We start from the raw sequence: 18,879 nt of genomic DNA, 5'->3' as shown, positions 1-18,879 counted from the left end.
AGCGAATAGAGCGAAAAGAGCGAAGAATTTAATATCTAGTATATTCAATTCATAATTACAAAAGCGATGCCTCATTCCTATGCAAGTAATTGAGAATAAAGCAACGGTAAGGACGTAACTGTGGTGGGCAAACATTTACAAGTCTTTTTGGGTAGTTTGCAGGTGTATGGGCATACACTTCTAATTATTCTTCAGCGCGCCATTTAATTCTGTCCAGTTGATTATTTAAGTAAGTAGTAAGTGATAAGAGCAGATTCCTTTTTTTTTTTTTTTTTAAAAAAAAAAAAAAATGTTTTTAGAGCTATTTGTAAAATATGCTGTCAGAGTTATAATAATGCACGTGGAGCAGCACCTCCGTCCCCAAAGAAGATTTAATAAAGCTAAGCCATGATCCAGCATGTCTCCACTATAGCTTCATATTTAAAGTATCAAATATTGAACCGACGGGTTTGCTGGCTACGGTTGGCATACCCTTGATATATGTAATCTCGGCCGTGATACACGGCCGGTAGGTGGATGAAATCGTCTCGGCCGACAAAACCGGCACAACCGACAGCCCGACAACACCGACAAAACCGACAAAACCGACAACCACCACCATCAGATTCCCGGATGTAGCGCTTTATATCTTTATGTGACACCCAAGAAGTTTTCCGCGCCTTTTTCACATCTCATTGAACTGCCCCAATACAGAGCTGAATTTAGTTTAGCTTGGGATATAATTTTGAACTTGGAGGCCTTGGCTCAATATTCCACTTCAGTCTTGTAATAACAGCTTCTGTAGCTGCTTTTTGTAATCTGCAAACATATTGAAGAATGTTTGTTGAATGTCTTTTCCAAGTCAAGCTGAATAAAAAAAGAAACTAAAAAACAAAAACATACAACAGCCGGTGTTCGCTGATGGTCACCCACTCAACTACTAATCTGCCGGTTAGTGGCTTGTCTATGGGGGAGCAGACGGGACCCCGAATTTTCCACTACCTATGGTCGTATGTGGTTGGATGTGTAGTTGAATTGCTATTTATTTAATTCATTTTGCTATTATTAGCATTCAACAACTGAAATGTCTCGTAGGCAGGTACACGTCCATGTATGGCAGACATCATTGATCCCAAGAAAGAGCTACGCATAAACCCATCTTGGTCACAAGCCGGTATAGTTTCCCCTCCGGTTGCTGCTAACACCACTGACTATGAATATGTACATTATTCGACAAGGTCATCTAATAAACTCATTCGTCTAGACTTGCTTCTGTTTGCTGTCCTACGCTTGATAAACGCAACCATTCTACGGTTTAGAAGCTCCTTTCCCAGGGTTGACGGGCGTTGCTGTCTTATGCCTAATAAAGTAAGCCATTTTACCACTGATCGGTAAGCTGCCGTTTGAATGAGGGAACTATTCCATCAAGGTTGACGATGTATATTCTGACAGAAGCGGACATGAAGACAAAGTTATTGTCCAAAACTTCAATTATTTGCGTCAAGTAGGCTGTTGGATCCGAAATGCATCTATAGAGATGTAATTCTAAAGATGGCCTTGGACGAGAGCTCTAATACAGCAAACGTCAACTGCCTCGACTTTATCAAGCAACGCTCGTTGAAAATTGGTCAAAGTAATTCGTAGAGACATCAAGACGGTAGGCTAAGTTGAAATCACAAATTGGAATCCAGATGTTCTTCCAAGCTATGGATTCTCGTCGATCGAACGGGGGGATGTGCCAGCTACGCTCCGCTTTTAGGAATTATGCTGGCTCATCATCGCAAGTCAATACAAGATGTAACAAAAGCTGTGTCGAGAATGGGCCGAATAGGCTCTCCTCGTTAGAACCTACAACCCAGAGGAGTATAATGGCATTTGATGTGCAGGGCAAACTAAGGTTCGATATTGACAGCTACATACGTGCGAATGGCTAATGATGATGACAGCTTCTCCGGAATGTCTCACGTCAATCGCTGGAGCCTTGGCTAAGACACTTACTGGACCCCTATATTGCAGTTCCAGTCATGTGCCAAGTCTGAGTCGTCTTGACGCGCAGTTTAGAGGCCGTTTCTCCTGTGATGCTCCTAGCGTGACGAGTATTACCCAGTATAGCAATTGGCCAGGACGCAGCTCCGAGATGCTGCCTATTGCCTTTGTATATTCGACTGACCCTATATTACCTCATTCCAGCGACATCGGCAAACACTGGGAATAAACGTGGCCTATTCCATCTCCATATTACTGTTCCACATCGCAAAGGTTGACTCCGAATCGAGCAATTGTGAGAAACTGACGGAATCTTCGCAATTCGGCGGCGGGCTATGCGGGTTAGCTCAAGTCAACTAGTTTGGCCACCACCTGTCTCGACCGTCCGGACACGGAAGCGCTCGGCTGAGACTTTTGCCACGGACGCTCCACCCCCGGCGCCCCGTGCAACGAAGACGTGCTCAGCAGGGCTCAGCAACGAGATGCCGCCGAGAGCCTCTTTCCATGCGGGAGGCCTAGACCCCCGAATCACCGATCATCAGCGCCAAGCAAAGAGTCGCTCGTCGCCGGCCTGGCAACTGCTGTGCGCCGTGGTGACGCTGCGCTCCGTAATACGGCGCTGCAGCTGCTCCCCATTTTTCTCGCTGGTGTTGTGCACTAGCACGGAGCATTTCTGGCCTCTGCATGTACACCGTACCCCGCCCGCGGTGGATGCGTCGCCGGCTGCGGTGTACCCAGGTACCGAGCACAAACATGTCCACTTGAGAGCGTCACTAAAGTCTGGGGTAAACGGGGCTAAGCCGAGGGTCCAGCGGCCGCAAGCAGGGCAGTTGAGCATTTGGGAACAAAGTCAATTGGGCAGCATTGCGAGACCTGGAATATAAAAAAACATATACACAAGAACAAGAATCAACGCAAAAACATGGCAGAAACAAGTACAGGGAAAAAAGGAGCTGCTGCCACGCACTGTGCACAGTCCACCCGCGCAAACTGATGACTCTGTTCGCTGATGGGGCCAGTTGTAGCGTCTGTTGCGTCAGGTCACGCGATATATGATGCTATTGAGCCACCACTGGATGTTCTGGGCAAGAACGCACGCGGCAACGTCGACGCACGGAGTACATGCACGCAAAGATGCTCGCGGCGCCTCTCAGGGCAGCCCGGAGCCTGTAATTTGCTGTGTCAACGTAATGCTTTGGCAGAACTACTGGGTGCTGGTCTCGATCCAATTCATCCCAAGCGGCATGCATGCGCCCCCCTTGCCCCTCAGACGAAGAAGTAACATGTACGTATTCGCTGCCCCCAAACTTGCAACTGACCCTGATTGACGCTGCCATGGCAATTGATCCATTCACTGACTGATTGACTGACTGCTTCTTCACCGTTGCATTCTGCCTACAGTACGCCATTGGCCCGCTGCTCCTCCTTGCTGCCCGTCCATTGGCGCCACCCCCCAGACGTCTCGCGTGACACCCTGTGAATAATAATGCTACAAAAGCCCAAGCTGCCCAGCTCTCGACTTCCCTTCCATCTTGTTCACCCTTGATCAATTCATCTCTCTTCTTTCATCTCTCTTCCACTCTTCTCTCACACACAACTCACACACAACTCATCATCACCCAATCCAATCCAATCTCGCGAATCCATCATCTTCAATCCATCACTCGCCAGATCCATCCAATCTACATCCTCGCAACCAGCCACCGCCGCGTATACACACGTTAGCAGAGGGAATAAAGGACCTCCCACCACCCAGCAAGCCACTGGCACCCTGATCCGGCAAACGCCTCCTCACCTTACTCCAACTTTGTCTGCCTCGTACCAACCAGCCTCTGCGCTGCCCTACTCCGGCCAATTCATCGCCAAAAGCCTCCCCCCGCAACTGCTTCCGTCTTACCCCTTCTGCGCCTAGCTTTCGTTTTGTCGCCTCCCACCATCCATCCATCAAAAGTAAGTTTGCCCAGCTGCAGCTACGCACCCCCGCATCTGTATCACGTACTCTTCGGTGTTGCATCGAGACTCTTCTTCCCATCATCATCTGTTTCGCCCCTCTCATATTCTCACGTATCATATACAATTGCATTGCATACACGATAAAAGAAGTCGATCATCTGTCGTCTTCTTTCCCCATCCTGCCATCAAATAACTGATAGCTCCCATTACATCCAAAGAGTCAGCCTACAGCCCATACCCCGGTGATGCCCTATGATATTACCCATTTTTGCCGGAATGAAGAGGTAACTAACCTGACACCTTGTAACAGTGACTCGCTCTCACAAGTATGGCGAACGTGACCACAAGGGTCTCGCTGATGGCAGCGTCTCTCCGACAGAACAGCTGCCTCGCTTCTTTGCCAAGAGCGGCTATGTCGACACTGATCCCAAGAAGGTGAAGAAAGACGGCAATGGCAAAGGCAACTGGTACGTTTTATTTCCTCCCATTTTCACATCTTTACAACCACATCTCTCTCATCATGTCTCACTTTTGGCTTACACAATATTCTGCAACAGGGGAGGTATGGGTGAGGAAGTCGTTGATGAGAACTTCCGCTTCACCAACGCCCGTCGCCGCTCTAACAGTTTCTCCCATCACAACCTCTCCGACTTCAAGACCAAGTTCGAGGTGAATGAAATGGACCCTCTCTTCGACGAGTCCCTCCACGGTCCTCTTGAAGAGGAGAATGGAGATGATCTCTCCAAGACCGACTCCACGGAGAGCGTCCACTCCGTCTAAGCGAGACATCTCTCGCCCGCCCAGAGAGCGCTGCTGATATTCATGTCCTACCCTGGAAGCGTCCAATGTCCCTGCATTTTACCATGGAAATGATGATGATTCATATTTACTTTTTAGCTATGGGACCTTTTTTTTTTCTTTTATTATTTTTCCTTTTATCAAAGGAACGGAGCAGTAGGATTTGATATCCATGGAAACCGGACATGACAACGCTCATCTGAGGCCATATCTTATGATGCATCCCCGCCGTCACATTTGCTTTTTAAGCGGCGGGACGAAGTGTATTACTGTATAATATCTAGTTTTTCTTTTCTTTCATCACAAAACCATATGAAGGCTACGGCTCTAAGATAGAACCAATTTAAGCCCGTGTAACATTTTAAGATGAATCCTCTCCTCTCTTTTTGTGACGACTGCTTGCCGTGCATGTTTTGGAACACTACAACGAGCCAGGAATAGTGGCATGTTTTTCCAAGCCTTCCGGCGCCAACAGTTTCAGGGCAATACGCTACGAGAGCATCCTCTCCTTTCTCCTCGAGCCATCATCAGAACGAGACAAGTCTCGACCGCCAAGACAGCATCCCCCCCAGAAACTCACCGTGTCGGTGGCCGCCGATGCGACAGCGTACCCCGCTCGGGCTAGATCCCACTTTCAAAATAGCCCCAGGAGAGAAGCTGCAGATCGATAGATGAATGGGGGAGGAATCGGCAGTCGCAATCATACTAGCAGTAGTCAGAGTGGCAGCGCGCCTACAGCGCTCCGCACCACATACCATTCACCCCATTCACCGTAGATTTGCGCAAAGGAGCGCCCGGGAACTTGCAAATGACAGCACTCTGATGGTTGCAGCACTTGTGCTGTATACGGAAGAATATGCATGTATATCAATGGATGGCAGGGAGGGCTCATTGGATGGATAAGGAAGCTGGGAGAAAGTTGGAGTAATGGGAGGGACGGGCTTGCGAATGGGGGCCAATGCAACCGATGTCATGGCTTTGCAGACCGGTTCTAGGCTGCCCTTTTTCACTTCATCTGTCTTTAAAAAGTGTCAATGAGATTGGCTTCACGCATGTATTTCACATATGTATATGATTATGATTGTATTCTCTCAATCCTTTCATTGCAATGCTTCCAAACAAAGGCGCCCATTGCTTCTTCTCTCCCCTTCTACTTCAACTAATACACAGACAGGTCTCTCTCCCTTCTACTCCGCAGGCCCTGGAACCCACCCATATCCACCCTTACCGCCCACATGGCCCGTGCGCCAAACAGAAAGAAATAAGGACTTGCAGCAGCCCATTAGCTAAGCAGCTCCAAGACCAAGAAACTCTCAGCCTTGCGTTGCGCAAAACACGTGCCTGTTGGCCCAAGCTGGTCGCGAAATTTCAAAGGCTGGCTATTTTCCTTTCTAAATCATCACCCTTTGCAATCGAATGACGAATTTGTTTTAATTAAACGGTTAGCAGCTGAAACACGAAATTGAAGACACGGGAAGCTCAGCCGATATCCACTTTTGAGAAATCATCTATTTTTGTCCGTCGTTGCGCGAGTCCCTTTGCGAACAAATCTCAAAAAGAGAGAGAACCGCTATCGCGAAATTCCTCAGCCTTGCGATTATCCACGACGCCATTGTGCGACAACTCGACCAATCAAGCTAATACCACACGCTACACATCCTAAAAGCACAACAATCCAAACGATACAATAAACATCTATAATTAAACAAAACAAATCAGCAACAATGGCCGTCCCAGCCTACCACGAATCCCTCCCATGTACGCCTCTCCTCAAAACCATCAAAAACCTTCTGTCAAACACAAAGGCTAACCTCTCTCCCCACAGACATCGACACCGAACCCACCCCTCAAGCCCTCTCCGCCGCCCACGCCCTCATCTCCGCCGAACAACAAACCTTTTCTCCCCCCTCACCCACAGAAACTCCCAAAGAATCAACCTTCTCGCCCGCCATCGCCGCCGAACTCGAGCGCATCGCCTCCAAAACTCCCTCCCAGATCCTCGATCTCTCCCGCTATGAAGCCCAAGAAGTTCCCCCCAAATCATCATCTTCTGATGTCGAGGCGCTGAGGGCCCCCCTCTCAAACGCCTTCGTCTCCTCCTCCTACCTCTCCTCCCGCGCCCAGAACCTCAAGCTCCTCGACTCTCACGGCCGCAACGCCTGGCTGCTCTCAAATTACCACCTCGAGGGCCAGCTGCGTAGCCTCGAGCGCGACCTCGCAGACACCAAACGCGACATTGACCTCGTCAACGCCGCGCGCGCGTCTCGCCAAAACGACGTCAAGGGCGAGATGCAGGGCTTGGAGCAGAACTGGCGCGCCGGCGTGGGCAGGGTTCTCGAGACTGAAATCGCCGTCCAGGAGCTCAAGGAGCAGATTCGACAAGAGCTAAGGAACAAGGTCAATACTACTGAAAATCCTACACAATAGTAGGGGAACACAACATCTACCTTTTTTGTTCGGGGTTTCTTATTCATTTTGTCTTTTCTATTTTTCCAATTATTGCATCTTTTTCGTCCCTTCGAGTTATGGGAAAGATCAATACATAATCACAAAGCATCTATATGGGACTACAATGCACACGGGAGCACTGCTGGCGTAAAAATCACCTTGACTAGTTATAAGCATAAAAATAAAATACATTGACATCTTCATATGAATTACACTATATTCTTTTCCTGTAACAAATAATGAAAGTAAGAGAAAGGAAAAGGGAATTACAGCAGTATTAGAATGAGTGATTCACCCCCAGTCAGCCCTCAAGAGACAATAGTCGCATTGATAACGGTATCAAACAAGGCATCTGTTCAAATAGACATATTCCTCTCAAAGGGATGGAAAAAAGTGAGGGTGGAGATAGTAGGACAATAAAGAAAAAATAAAAGCAAAAGTATCCCGAAAACGCCGGTAAGCCGCGCCCATTACAATGGGTTTCCGATGAAGCGAGCAGTCGTTTGCACGATTTCGCAATCGGCCATAAAAAAAATGAAAAACAAAATGCAACCGTTTTACCAATGCCTCAATCCGCTCCAGTCACTCCCATAGAACCGATCTGTGGAGCCTATCTATGCTCAATACCTTTTTGTTTTCGTGTCCAGAATAATATCCTGCGTCTTAAACCGCTATCGTCATCACCACAACTTAATATTATGCCCGTAGCACACATCATACCCCTTAAATCGATACACGCGTACACATTAAGATTGCAGGGGATCCATCTCTTCAACGCCAGTCTTGACGCCCTGATATCTAGTCCTTCGCAGGAGGCCTTCGACAGGGCCCAGGAGTCGTTGGAATGCATTCTGTCCTAGCGTCGCTACCTTGACGTCCGACGTAGCGATGACACTAGCGGCTCGAGGAGCATCGTTGAGCAGCGCCAGCTCACCAAAGAAATCGCCCTTCTTGTACTCCAGTACCTTGACCTTTTCCTCTCCCTTGTATGCGGCTGCCTCTCCGCTCTCAAGCAGATAGAAGGAGTGGCCAGGGTCGCCTTCGTGGATAATGACATCTCCAGGAGAAAACTTTTGTGTCTCGAGGGCATCTGAGATCTTGGATCGCTCATAGGGAGTGAGGGAGGAAAGGAGAGGCACTTCTTCCAGGAAATTTTCGTACATCCGTCTGCGAGCGAATGTCGACTCCATGAGGATACGGCGGAATGTCACTCGGTCCAAGGCCCACAACGTGCAGCTTCCTTCAGCTGAGATAATGGTAGCCGCGCGGGGTGCGTTGTACATGAGAGCAAGTTCACCGAATGAGCCGCCAGCTTGGATGGTGCCGACTTTGTTGCCCAATCCATCAGGACCAGGCTCAATAAAGCCACAGTCGTTGACATACACATCAAATGAGCCTCGCTCAACAACGTAGAAGTAGTCACCAGCATCTCCTTGGCTAATCACCTATTGTCACGCCGTTAGTAATTGAACTGATGGCATCATATTTCACTGCGACGTGATTTTGGAGTGTCTTCTCTTTCTCTTCTTACCTTGATGCCTCTGGCAGGGATGGGCTTCTCTACAAGAGCTCCCAAAATCTGTGAGCTCTGTTCATCGTCCAAGTGGCTGAAGAGGAAGTTTCCTTCGATAGCATACTTGAGTCGCTCAACCTGTTCGGGAGTCTTCTCGGTGAACGGAGGGGTCCAGTTATCGTAGCTATCGGCGCTTGGCTTCAGGGACTCCGCTGAAACGGATGTCCGACGTGAAAAGTTATATTGGGCCGGGTAACTATCGGTGGTAGGGGGGGCTCTCAAAGTAGGTGGAGCCTCGGTAGATGCGTCGCCCCCAAAAGCTCCTGAAAACAAGGGGGCACCGCCGGGAGCCAAATGATCGCTCTCGTCCTCCTCAACGACGCGGTGCATCACGTTGGATGACATTGGTGATGCGCTGCCGCCAAAAGGATTGTTGTTTGATGAGCTGCCGCCAAAGGGATTGGCGTTGGCCCCAAAAGGGCTTGAAAATTGACTAGACATCATTCCAAAAGGATGGCTGCCAGGTGATGGAGGGAATCTCGGCGACGGGGTGCCTCGGTCGCGGAAGAGGGAAAAGCTCGCTGCTCGTTCGGTAGCTAGTCGCGAGTTGAAGAAGTCGGCGCAGAACTGCAAGATATCGGAAGGACAGGTTTGCAGAACCTGCTTGTTGAGAGCTTGAATCTCAAGTTGGTAAGCTTCTGGGAGAGACATGTCTGCAAAGGGTTTGTGTGATAACTATATTAAACAGATATGACGTAAAACTCGCAGAAAAGAAGCAACTCGCAGAAAGAGCGTCTTAAAAGAAGGTAAAGACCGGAGTGAGTTGGACCTACAGCTTGCGCGGGAGCGGGTCTGGGATGTAGAGCCGTTTTGTATCCGCGAAAGCTGCGCGACGATAATTAGCAGCACGCTACCAGGCGGCCGGGGTTCAGAACCGGGTGGCCCGCCATCGCAGAAAAGAGGACGGAAATTCAAACAGAGGGGCCAATCGACAAGGGCCGCAGGTCGTGGCCATTTGCACGCCCCCCAGGCCTGACGGCGTTGAACCGGGGAGGCCGAGATGCGAACGACTAGAGGGAGAGCAAGGACAAGGGCTCTGCTAGCACCCGATCGGGCGGCATGGCCAAAGGTTGGGCAGGCATGAGAGAAATAAAGCAAAAGGCAAAAAGAAGGCCAGACTGATGAGACGGGGGTATGCAGCCAGGCCAGCGCCAAACGAGATACAGACGGAGACAAAAAGTGACAGCGGCAGCGCCAGCCGGCAGCGTTTCTGTTCTGTGGGAAGCTATTCTCGAAGCACAGAAAGGTGGCGGCCAAAAGAAACGTCACCAGCACGCTACCACTCCAGCCGAGGACGAACCCCCGTCCCAAGCAGCGGTCATCGAAACAAAGATGCCGTGGGCTGAAAAAGGAGAGGGTGCACACGAAGGCAAACAAGATGAAACCCGTTGAAACTTACCAGCAGCAGCAGCAACAGCAGTGAGGTTGTCTGTCTCTATCGGTCGCAAGTAGCGGCGCACGCGGGGCGCAAGCGGTTCAGAGGTCAAGCGAGTAGGGACAAGGCTGCGGCAGTGCAGGACGAGATTAGATGAGGAGATGAAGAGAAGAGCGGCGAGGGAGACGAGGGGACTGGGCTGAGAGAGGAGGGGTCGTGCGACGAGACCAAAGCGTTTGCCTTGGATCGACAAGGACGGGATGCTGGGTAAACGAAAGGAGAAGAGGGGCCGAGCCTAGAAGGGCAGCGGAAGACGGCGTGGGGAAGAAGGAAAGATGGATAGATTGCGAGTCAAAAAAGAGGTTTGTGGGCCGGGCCCGGATCAATGATGCTCGCGGTGGCTGTTTTGGCGGATTGATGGGATAGATTGAGGATGCAGGAGTGGTGATGAAAGGGCACAGGATGGGAAAAGGCTTTTGCGTTTGATTGACAGCTCTGCAGCTTTGGTCCTAAGGCAAGAAAACCGGGCGGCGCTTCTGGAGCAGCAAGAGCCTTACCACTGGGTAGGTACGGAAGTCAGTGCTAGTAAGCTAAGCAGCAGTGACAGAAACAGCACATAGATCAGCAGCAGCAGCAGCAGCTGTGGCGGGCGATGGCGGGAGGGCTGGCAAAAGAACCTTGGAAAGCAAAAACGAAATGGCCACCGACCAGAAGCTCCTCAGTCCAATGGCAAGCTAGCAGCAATAGCACCAGCTGCCTAGCGGGCGGGAGCACGACCCAAGCTTCTGTAGAGTCGAAATGAGCAGAAAAGGTAAATTACCCAGCGAATGCAATGGGTGGGGTTGGAAGGCAGCCAGAAGGGAGGGCGGCCTATGGTTGGCGTGGCCGCGAGAGCCAGCGAGGCAAGGGCCCTGCGGAAGCTTTCTAGAAGCGTCGCACGGGCCACCAGACGGCCCCAACCCCCTCATCTCCACCCCTTCCACGCTTCGTCGTGGCTGTTCCGTCAGGGCTTCTTTGGCTTCTGTGCAGCTGCCTTGCTGCCCTTCTGCAGAAGGATGTTTTAGCGGTCGTTCGCCACCTGTACTGCGCTGTAGCGGTTGGCATGCTCAGCAGCGTGCGTTAATGGTGCTGCTGCAGGTACAGATGCTGTACATGTGCTTGCTGAGCAGACCGCTAGCACCGGTTCCATCTAACAAAGGGACATGAACTCATTCACACCAGCCCCTTTTTCTGCCGCGCATCACCAGCGTGCATGAATCAAACACAACCACCAAAAGCTTCCCAAATTCCCAAATTTCCCCCATTCACACACCATCGATGACCATAAGGCGACTTTTCTTTTTCCCATTCCACACCCATTCCAGACCCCAATCTCCAACATGTCTTACCAACTTACTCAGCACCCTTGTCCAGGCGGTAACATGACTAGCAGCACAGTAGTACCCCGTACTTGCATGGGCTCTCATCTCGTGGCAGTGGTGCTATTGCTTCTTCTAATTTCGGATCCTTATACGCGCCTGGCCCGTTTAGTGGGCAGGTCGTCTGGGATGCAGAACTTCTGGGTGCCAGAGGACCAGGCCTCTGCCTTCTCCGGGCCTTCTCTTCCTTATTTCAGAAAAGACTAGAGCAATAAGACTGAAGTCGCTACTAGTAGTAATGATAATCCCTCAGCGTGCACGCGTCTGACCAAGATAAGCACTTAATCTTTTGCTATACACAGAAACTCAGCGTGCTTGAGCATCCTCAAGTTGCTCCTTGTCTCGATAGTACAGCACGTGTAAGCAGGCCCTGATTCTCACTATTGAGTACCTACCCAATACAAGAGAGGATATCCCCGAGTTTCGTACCGTATTCACGCCATTAGCACGGAGTACGCCGTACCGTGCGGTACGGGCTAAGATGAATGCCTTGTAAGTGGCGCACTAAACGACCAGCTGTGGTGGTTGTTCCTTTCGGAGATGACCTTGGTGATATTAAAGAGGAAACCAAACAATCAATCAATCATGCCATGACTCTTACAAAGCACCTCGCTGCCGCCGTAAACTGCTGGGTGCTATTCACAAGAGCTGTTGTTTCCCATGATTTGTTTCCCCTGTCCACCATCCCGCCTCATTTGGCTGTTTCCGGATTCAGCTGGCGCCACGACCCTGCACGCATGCGCTGGGTATTGAAGTACCGCCATCTGCCGACCGTTTTGTGACGTTGTGGCCATTCGGTGGCAACAGTGGTAGGTTTGCTTTTAGTGGCCATCATACCAGAGTCAGGAGGAGGTAAATTCGTATCTTTACCTGGTACCCAATAGTATTTCAGAGGTAGTGCTTTGTCCCAAGGCGAGGCCGGAATCGACTCAATTATCAGCGCTCCAAGACGGTGCTTACGGCGTGCGTGGGCACTTCAGTCAAAATCTTGGAGGCCTTTCTGACTCTTCTCTGTTTTTATTTTTTCTTTTGGCATTAGTACTATCTGCTATTTTGGTACTTATTTCATATTATCTCAGGTAAGACGCGTGCTCCGGCAGCCAACAAGACGTGCTGCCCTGGAATATACGTGCAGTCAAGCCCACCTGCTCTTTGCAGTGCATCCATCCATCTGTATGTACATGCCATTCGACCTCGTCTGCCTCATGGTGGTTTGCTTTTTTCCCCTTCAACTAGGGTATCGTTCCATACAAATACAATTCGTAGAAGCCAAAAAGTGAAACCATATAGACCTCCCTGCCCCTTCAAACAAATGAAATCAAAAAAACAACGACGCTGTAATGACTATAATCGCGGCCCGGCAACGCCGTTTGATATCCCATCCGTATCAAACACATTATTGCACAACACCAAAAAAGAAAAAAAGAAAAAAGACAAAAAGAGTATAGGCAAAGATATCCAGGGTTGGTCAAAGCCTTACGTGTATAGCAATAGCCGATTGATGCTAAGCGTTCAAGGCTGAACCCTTGCTGACACAACAGCGATCCATCCACTCTATCCGATGTGGGTGTCCTGTCAAAATCCTGGGCTTTCCCATAATGATAGGTGCCCTGTCAGCCACTTAATCTATCCAAAGCAGCTTACCCTGAAACACCCTTCCCTCTATAGCGCTTTGGGTGGAATATTCTATTCGGCATAGCCGTCAACGTTGTTTGTTCTTTTTTGGTTCCAGAACGGCAGCTAGTGAGCGGGAAAGTTGTGGCACCTCTCATGATCCGACGGCGAGACAGGAATCCAAGGCACTGTCTATCATATCCATGTCTAATTTTTCTGCTCCCTCCCACCATAGCTCATTGTCGATATCCATTGCGTCTGGGAGAGTGCCATTGGTGAGCTCCGCGCCACCATTCGTTATGATTTCCTCAACTTGCGCTGTGGGGGCTTCGCCATCAGCCCAGGTATAATCTTTCCAGTTTTCGAGCTCGCCTTCCCGGTACCCGTATAAGATCTGTGCCGAAATCATAGGGAACTGAGAGATTCCTGAGTCTGCCATCTCCAAGGCGATTCGCACATCCGCTATGCCCAGCGGGCCTCTTTCGCTGGCAGCTTTGGATTCAATGGGTAACAAGCCTGACTTGTCTCGGCTTATCTCTCCCCTCTGTGCCGCGTCTTCTTCCCGGTGAAGTTGCCGCCTGTATCTATGTGTCTGAATCCATGTGGTGCCTATTCCATAGCCTGCACTGCCCGACTCGCCCGGACCATTGCTTTGAGTACGACTAAAGATCTGCGTCAAGACTTCCTTGATGAAAGTCTCCGTAGCAACAGACATGAGATTCGGCGCATCTGAAACATGCCCGTTGACAAGGCCAGCCTCGTAACAAAAGGGCAACATTCGTCCCGCTATTAGACTCATATCAGGGAACTCGCCGGACTCGATAGCAAGCGGCTGTGTATATCGTTTTCGAATTTCTAGGTCAAAGTCTAGAATGTGGGTTAGACATAACATGCAAGTGTGAATTAAAAAAACCCCCGAGGCAGGCCACTCACTCATGTTGTTGATGCCACCGGCTGCACTTGGTGGAACATCGGTAGCCACAGGTGGTTTCCGGTGTGTCTCCGTAAACATATTCGCCAAGCTCTCGAGGGGGTCATACTATATTAAGAGCAATTGATTAATACTTTGAAAAAGCATATAAAAAGAAAAATTGGACAGCAACGAACCTCGTTTTGTGTAAGTTCCTTGATGCGCCGTCGATCCCGTGCGGGTAGTTGCATCACCTCTCCCTTTAACCTCCGCTCCGCTGCGTCACCCGACACTGGTTTACTGCCCGTAGTCGTCGTGGGTTTGTCATTGGCACTGACCCATGGCGCAAGGCCAATATCGGGCATCTCTCGAGTGACATTGCCATAGATTGCAGCAATAAGCTGGTTGTGTAGGTGGTCTTTCTCTCCTGTTGGTGATGATAGTATTGGATCGATTCGGCTGGAGTATTCAGACTGGTTGAGTCGCCCTGTTTGGTTAAATGATAAGTATATAATTGGATTTATAATTATAGTACACCACAAATAACCTCGAAATCACAATACGTTTGCGGGGAGAAAAAGAGAAAGAAAGAAAAAAGTCTAGGAAAATCTAATCCGTACCAGTTAGAAACTCAGTTGTGGATTCTTTATATATGAGCCATTGCTCAGAGCTGATGGCGGCTTTCAGGGCCGTATACAGCGGTTCAAGGTCAATTCGGGATGGTATTATCTGGCTAGTCTTAACAGACTTCGTGGAGCCCGGCGCGGTAACTGTGAGCGTCTTTGTCGATAAAATAGGCGTCGAAACGCTGACAGACGGGCGGCTCAAGGCCGCGGGGTCGATATCGGGCATCGTGGATCGCGGAAAGTCAACTACAGTTGTCGCGTGCAGCGATGGAGCGGCGCGCGACGCGAGAGAACAATCATGGGTCGATAAATGGGATCAGAGATACTATGCGATCGCGGCCGTGGAGTTATCTTGATGAAAACCGCATTGTGAGGCCGCAAATTTGATGGCAAACTGTCCTGGCCTCGTTCCGATGGCGTGGTGGGAAAGGGTCAATGGTTAGGTGAAGTCTTAACTTTTGCCGACAGAGTGACGGATTCAGAGGGATGCGCTACTGTAGGGCGGCTGAAGAAGTATTGGGTACCCCCTGGCCGCACCCAGGCGCACCGGAGTTAGAGGTTACCGCTACCTCCCCGCCGGAAAATCTACTGTTACATCCCACCTAAAGCTATCGCGTCCTCTGCGCGTCTTCAGCAGCTTTCTTGCGGCCTGAGACTTTGCATAAGGAAGCAGTTAAAGGTATCTCTTTAGCACTAGAAGCAGCTCTCTGTTATTCTTTTCTTTTCTCCCCTCCATCTCCAGCAGCTTCAACCAAATTATTGCTGGTCACAACAATGCAGCCATGGCACCAGATCGCGTCGCCAATGCCCTTGACAACCTGATAACCCAAATTGTCCCCTCCAGAGGCCCAAACGAAGGCCAGGATTCTTGGCAAGCACGGTATAACTTGAGCCATGAACTTGTCAGAGCCATAATAAACAGGTAAATAGGACTTCGGCGCATCTTGGGTTGAGTATCATCGAGACATGGTCCCACTGACGGCGACTCCTTTATAGCCCGCCAGATCCCGACATCTTATCGGACGTCGATCGGGCAGCCGACTCAATCAAACGAAAGCTCATCCAGAGCAATCCTTCTCATGCGCTCAGATTTTCGGACCTCTACTCTAGGCTGCTGGCAGTCCCCGTTCTCAAGTCAAAATGGGCAATCTTATACCTCCTATACGCTCTGGCCGACTCCCCTGATCCGAAAGCGCCGCCTCCTCCTCTCAGCATAATCCAGCCCTCTTCTTCAAACTACCGTGAGGCCGTTGCCCGAGATGCAGTTAAGAAGCGTGCTAGGGCACGCTCAAAATCCATCCCTCTTACAAGAATAGAAGACGACCCGATGGGAGAGTCCCCAGTACATGAAGAGCTACCGCACAAGATACCTCCATCGAAAGAACAGAGGCGCATCGCAGAAGAAAGGCAACAGCAGAGTGAGCTGGTGAGAAGGGATGTGTCAGTAAAGTCAGCTCTGCTATCTAGCAACTATGCGGAAATCGAACCTTCAGAAACGGCTATCCTTCGAGACCTTCCATTCACACTTCAAGGTGTATCATCCACAACTCTTCCCTTTACGAGAGAAGATATCTTAAAGCTCCCCTCCTCACTTCCTCTACCGCTAGTATCTATTCTACACACCCTTGCCGAGCCTTCGCTGCTTTACCGACGCCTGGATGCTTTCTGTCAAACCCCCGCCAACGGTCTTTTGGCTCAGAGCTTGCGATCAGCCATCAGCAACGAATTACGATCATATTTAACGTTGGTTGCGACTTTGGAAGGCCAGATTCGTAAAGCTTTATCTCTTTTGGATGAAAATGCTCCCAGGGGTGGTATTGGGAATACTGGTGTCACGTTGAAAAGATGCGTGGTGTGGACACGAGAGGCAACAATGGGGCTGAGGCTCTTGTCCCTCATCGCTGAAGAATCAGAAAACAAAAAAGGCGGTCAGATTATTACTCTGATACATAACTTTGCTTCTTCCAATGGAGATCCCGTTGTTGCTGCGTTCGCAGAACGGCTGTTGGGTAGCTTTACCCGGCCCTGGTACGGTATTCTTCGCCAATGGATCTATGACGGAGAGCTGTCGGACCCATCCCTCGAATTCTTTGTTAGAGAACAAACCGACAATGAGGATACCTTACGAATCAAAGGTAATGTTTGGGAAGATAAATACGAGATAGCCCAGGACATGGTTCCCAGCATTATTTCACAAGAGTTTGCTCAGAAGATATTCCTCATTGGCAAATCATTGAACTTCATCCGTCACAGCTGCGGAGATTCATTATGGGTGGAAGACTATTCCAAAGCTGCTTCGAAAGAGCTGAGGTACGGCGATACCGCAACAGTGGAAGTATGGATTGATGAGGCATACAAGACAACAATGAAGCGCTTAATGGACTTGATGGAAACCAAGTTCCGCCTCTTTGCCCATCTTCAGGCTTTGAAGGACTATATCCTTCTGGGGCAGGGCGACTTTATCGCACTGCTCATGGAATCTCTCGCTGCGAATTTGGATCGCCCTTCAGGTTCTCAATACCGACATACACTCACAGCTCAGCTGGAGCATGCCATTCGCGGCTCAAACGCTCAGTACGACTCTCCAGAGGTGCTGCGGCGACTGGATGCCCGAATGCTTCAGCTATCGCACGGTGACATTGGCTGGGACTGTTTCACTCTGGAATACAAGATTGATGCTCCCGTAGACGTCGTTGTTACCGAGTGGGGTAATCGGCAGTACCTCAAAGTCTTCAATTTTCTATGGCGAATCAAGCGGGTGGAATTTGTACTTTTATCGACATGGCGGGAGTGTATGACAGGATCCAGAAGAGTGTTGCAGAGCCCTATTCCTGCGGTAGTTCAGACGTGGAAGTCAACACGAGGCGTGCTCGCCGAAATGATACACTTTGTGGGACAGTTGCAATACTATATCCTTTTCGAGGTTATTGAATCTTCATGGGGCGAGCTACAGAAGCGGATTCGGAAGGAGGATTGCACATTGGACGACGTTATCGAAGCACATAGACGATACCTCGAGGACATTACCCATAAAGGCCTGCTTGGGCCGAAACTCCGACACCACCCTTCCGATAACAAGGAAAGGACGACATATCTCGATCAGCTCAGCGAGATTCTTCGCTTCATGCTACATTACCGCGACACCATCGTCGGACTATATTCGTGGACCAGCGCAGAGTATACTCGGCGACAGGAAGCCGAACTGAGAAACATAACACGCCGCGACGATGATGGGGGTCTTACAGCCTCTGATAACGTACCATCCGAATTTCCCGCCTTACAGGAACGTCTACGACAGCTCGGAACTTCATTCCGCACCAGGTTACAAATCTTACTAGGAGACTTGGCATATCAGCCAGATGTCGACATGAGGTTCTTGGGTGTTGCCATGAACTTCAACGACGTGTACCAGCCTGCGAGGAGAAAGTCCAAGACAGCTTCAACGTCGACAGCAACAGCGGCAGCAGGATCGGCGAATACGCCCAAGCCTTGAGTACGGATAGATTGTTAGGAGGGAGGAGGAGAAAATATCCAGGTGCTGTGTGTCTCTGAAAAAAAAAGAGAAGGGAAAGATGCATGTGGCGCCCAACAGAAATTCTTTTTGATGGTCTTCGGAGCAAACGCTGCGATCAAGCCATGACATGATGTTATATGATACGTTTGATTAAATTAATGGGGACTTCTTTATGGTGTCTCGAGCGGAGCAATTGAGCGTGAGACACTTGAGTAAATGCAGTTTTTGGTTAGAAATACGATCAAGTGCGAGATGCTCGTATAACGAAAAACAATACGTCGTCCAATAGAAGAAGAAAAATCCGCAATGTGATTTCGCATATGCATAATGTGTCTCCTATCTGCCAGTCGATGCTGCTGCCTTGCGTTAGTGAATCTCCAGATCTCAATTTCTTACCTCGATTTCTTGTTTTCGATTTGGTGTCTTGGATGTTCATGCACAAGGTAGATGCCCTTGCACCTCGCACATCGAGATCGACGCCAGGCCTGCACGGAGTGACATGGCATGGAATGAAACTTGCCCTTGGAGGGTGGTGTTAGTCCGGAGTCGAAGCAGGGAGAAGGGTGGGTTGGAAAAGGGAAAGCCCAGATGAAGGCTGTCGTCCAGTAATTTTTGCTACCATGGAAGCCGAGAAGGAGACATATACGAATACATTCCTTGATTACAGCCGGTTTAGACTAACCAT

At 49.8% G+C, this 18,879-nt stretch overlaps 6 protein-coding genes across 6 annotated transcripts; 3 read left to right on the top strand and 3 right to left on the bottom strand.

Moving 5' to 3' along the window:
• The first annotated feature begins 2,933 nt into the window (after positions 1-2,933).
• On the top strand, positions 2,934-3,535 carry GGI43DRAFT_161187 (uncharacterized protein). Its single transcript, XM_083199553.1, has 2 exons — positions 2,934-3,250; positions 3,367-3,535. Exons 1-2 carry the CDS (start codon positions 3,018-3,020, stop codon positions 3,443-3,445), a joined length of 312 nt encoding a protein of 103 aa, XP_083065202.1. The 5' UTR covers positions 2,934-3,017; the 3' UTR covers positions 3,446-3,535.
• On the bottom strand, positions 3,496-5,081 carry GGI43DRAFT_394078 (uncharacterized protein). The gene is made up of 3 exons (XM_083204727.1): positions 4,476-5,081; positions 4,229-4,385; positions 3,496-3,915 (listed from the first exon to the last, which is right to left on the bottom strand). Exons 1-3 carry the CDS (start codon positions 4,705-4,707, stop codon positions 3,822-3,824), a joined length of 483 nt encoding a protein of 160 aa, XP_083065201.1. The 5' UTR covers positions 4,708-5,081; the 3' UTR covers positions 3,496-3,821.
• Positions 5,082-5,750: 669 nt separating this feature from the next.
• Positions 5,751-7,329, top strand: GGI43DRAFT_394075 (Pre-mRNA-splicing factor SPF27). The gene is made up of 2 exons (XM_083204726.1): positions 5,751-6,474; positions 6,542-7,329. Exons 1-2 carry the CDS (start codon positions 6,441-6,443, stop codon positions 7,141-7,143), a joined length of 636 nt encoding a protein of 211 aa, XP_083065200.1. The 5' UTR covers positions 5,751-6,440; the 3' UTR covers positions 7,144-7,329.
• Positions 7,330-7,526: 197 nt separating this feature from the next.
• Positions 7,527-9,706, bottom strand: GGI43DRAFT_160860 (cyclic nucleotide-binding-like protein). The gene is made up of 2 exons (XM_083199552.1): positions 8,696-9,706; positions 7,527-8,609 (listed from the first exon to the last, which is right to left on the bottom strand). The coding sequence occupies exons 1-2, from the start codon at positions 9,386-9,388 to the stop codon at positions 7,911-7,913; spliced, it is 1,392 nt and encodes a 463-aa protein (XP_083065199.1). The 5' UTR covers positions 9,389-9,706; the 3' UTR covers positions 7,527-7,910.
• A 3,469-nt stretch (positions 9,707-13,175) lies between these two features.
• On the bottom strand, positions 13,176-15,129 carry GGI43DRAFT_160835 (transcriptional regulator of RNA polII, SAGA, subunit-domain-containing protein). The gene is made up of 4 exons (XM_083199551.1): positions 14,675-15,129; positions 14,252-14,541; positions 14,078-14,183; positions 13,176-14,011 (listed from the first exon to the last, which is right to left on the bottom strand). The coding sequence occupies exons 1-4, from the start codon at positions 14,904-14,906 to the stop codon at positions 13,299-13,301; spliced, it is 1,341 nt and encodes a 446-aa protein (XP_083065198.1). The 5' UTR covers positions 14,907-15,129; the 3' UTR covers positions 13,176-13,298.
• A 245-nt stretch (positions 15,130-15,374) lies between these two features.
• GGI43DRAFT_160272 (Spc98 family-domain-containing protein) lies at positions 15,375-18,344 on the top strand. The gene is made up of 2 exons (XM_083199547.1): positions 15,375-15,602; positions 15,677-18,344. The coding sequence occupies exons 1-2, from the start codon at positions 15,463-15,465 to the stop codon at positions 18,171-18,173; spliced, it is 2,637 nt and encodes an 878-aa protein (XP_083065197.1). The 5' UTR covers positions 15,375-15,462; the 3' UTR covers positions 18,174-18,344.
• The last annotated feature ends 535 nt before the right edge of the window (positions 18,345-18,879 follow it).

The sequence above is a fragment of the Trichoderma evansii genome, assembly GCF_050947405.1.
Source record: "Trichoderma evansii strain SZMC 28006 chromosome Unknown GGI43scaffold_2, whole genome shotgun sequence".
In the NCBI taxonomy this organism is placed as follows: domain Eukaryota; kingdom Fungi; phylum Ascomycota; class Sordariomycetes; order Hypocreales; family Hypocreaceae; genus Trichoderma; species Trichoderma evansii.
This window is presented reverse-complemented; position numbering and strand designations above follow the sequence as displayed.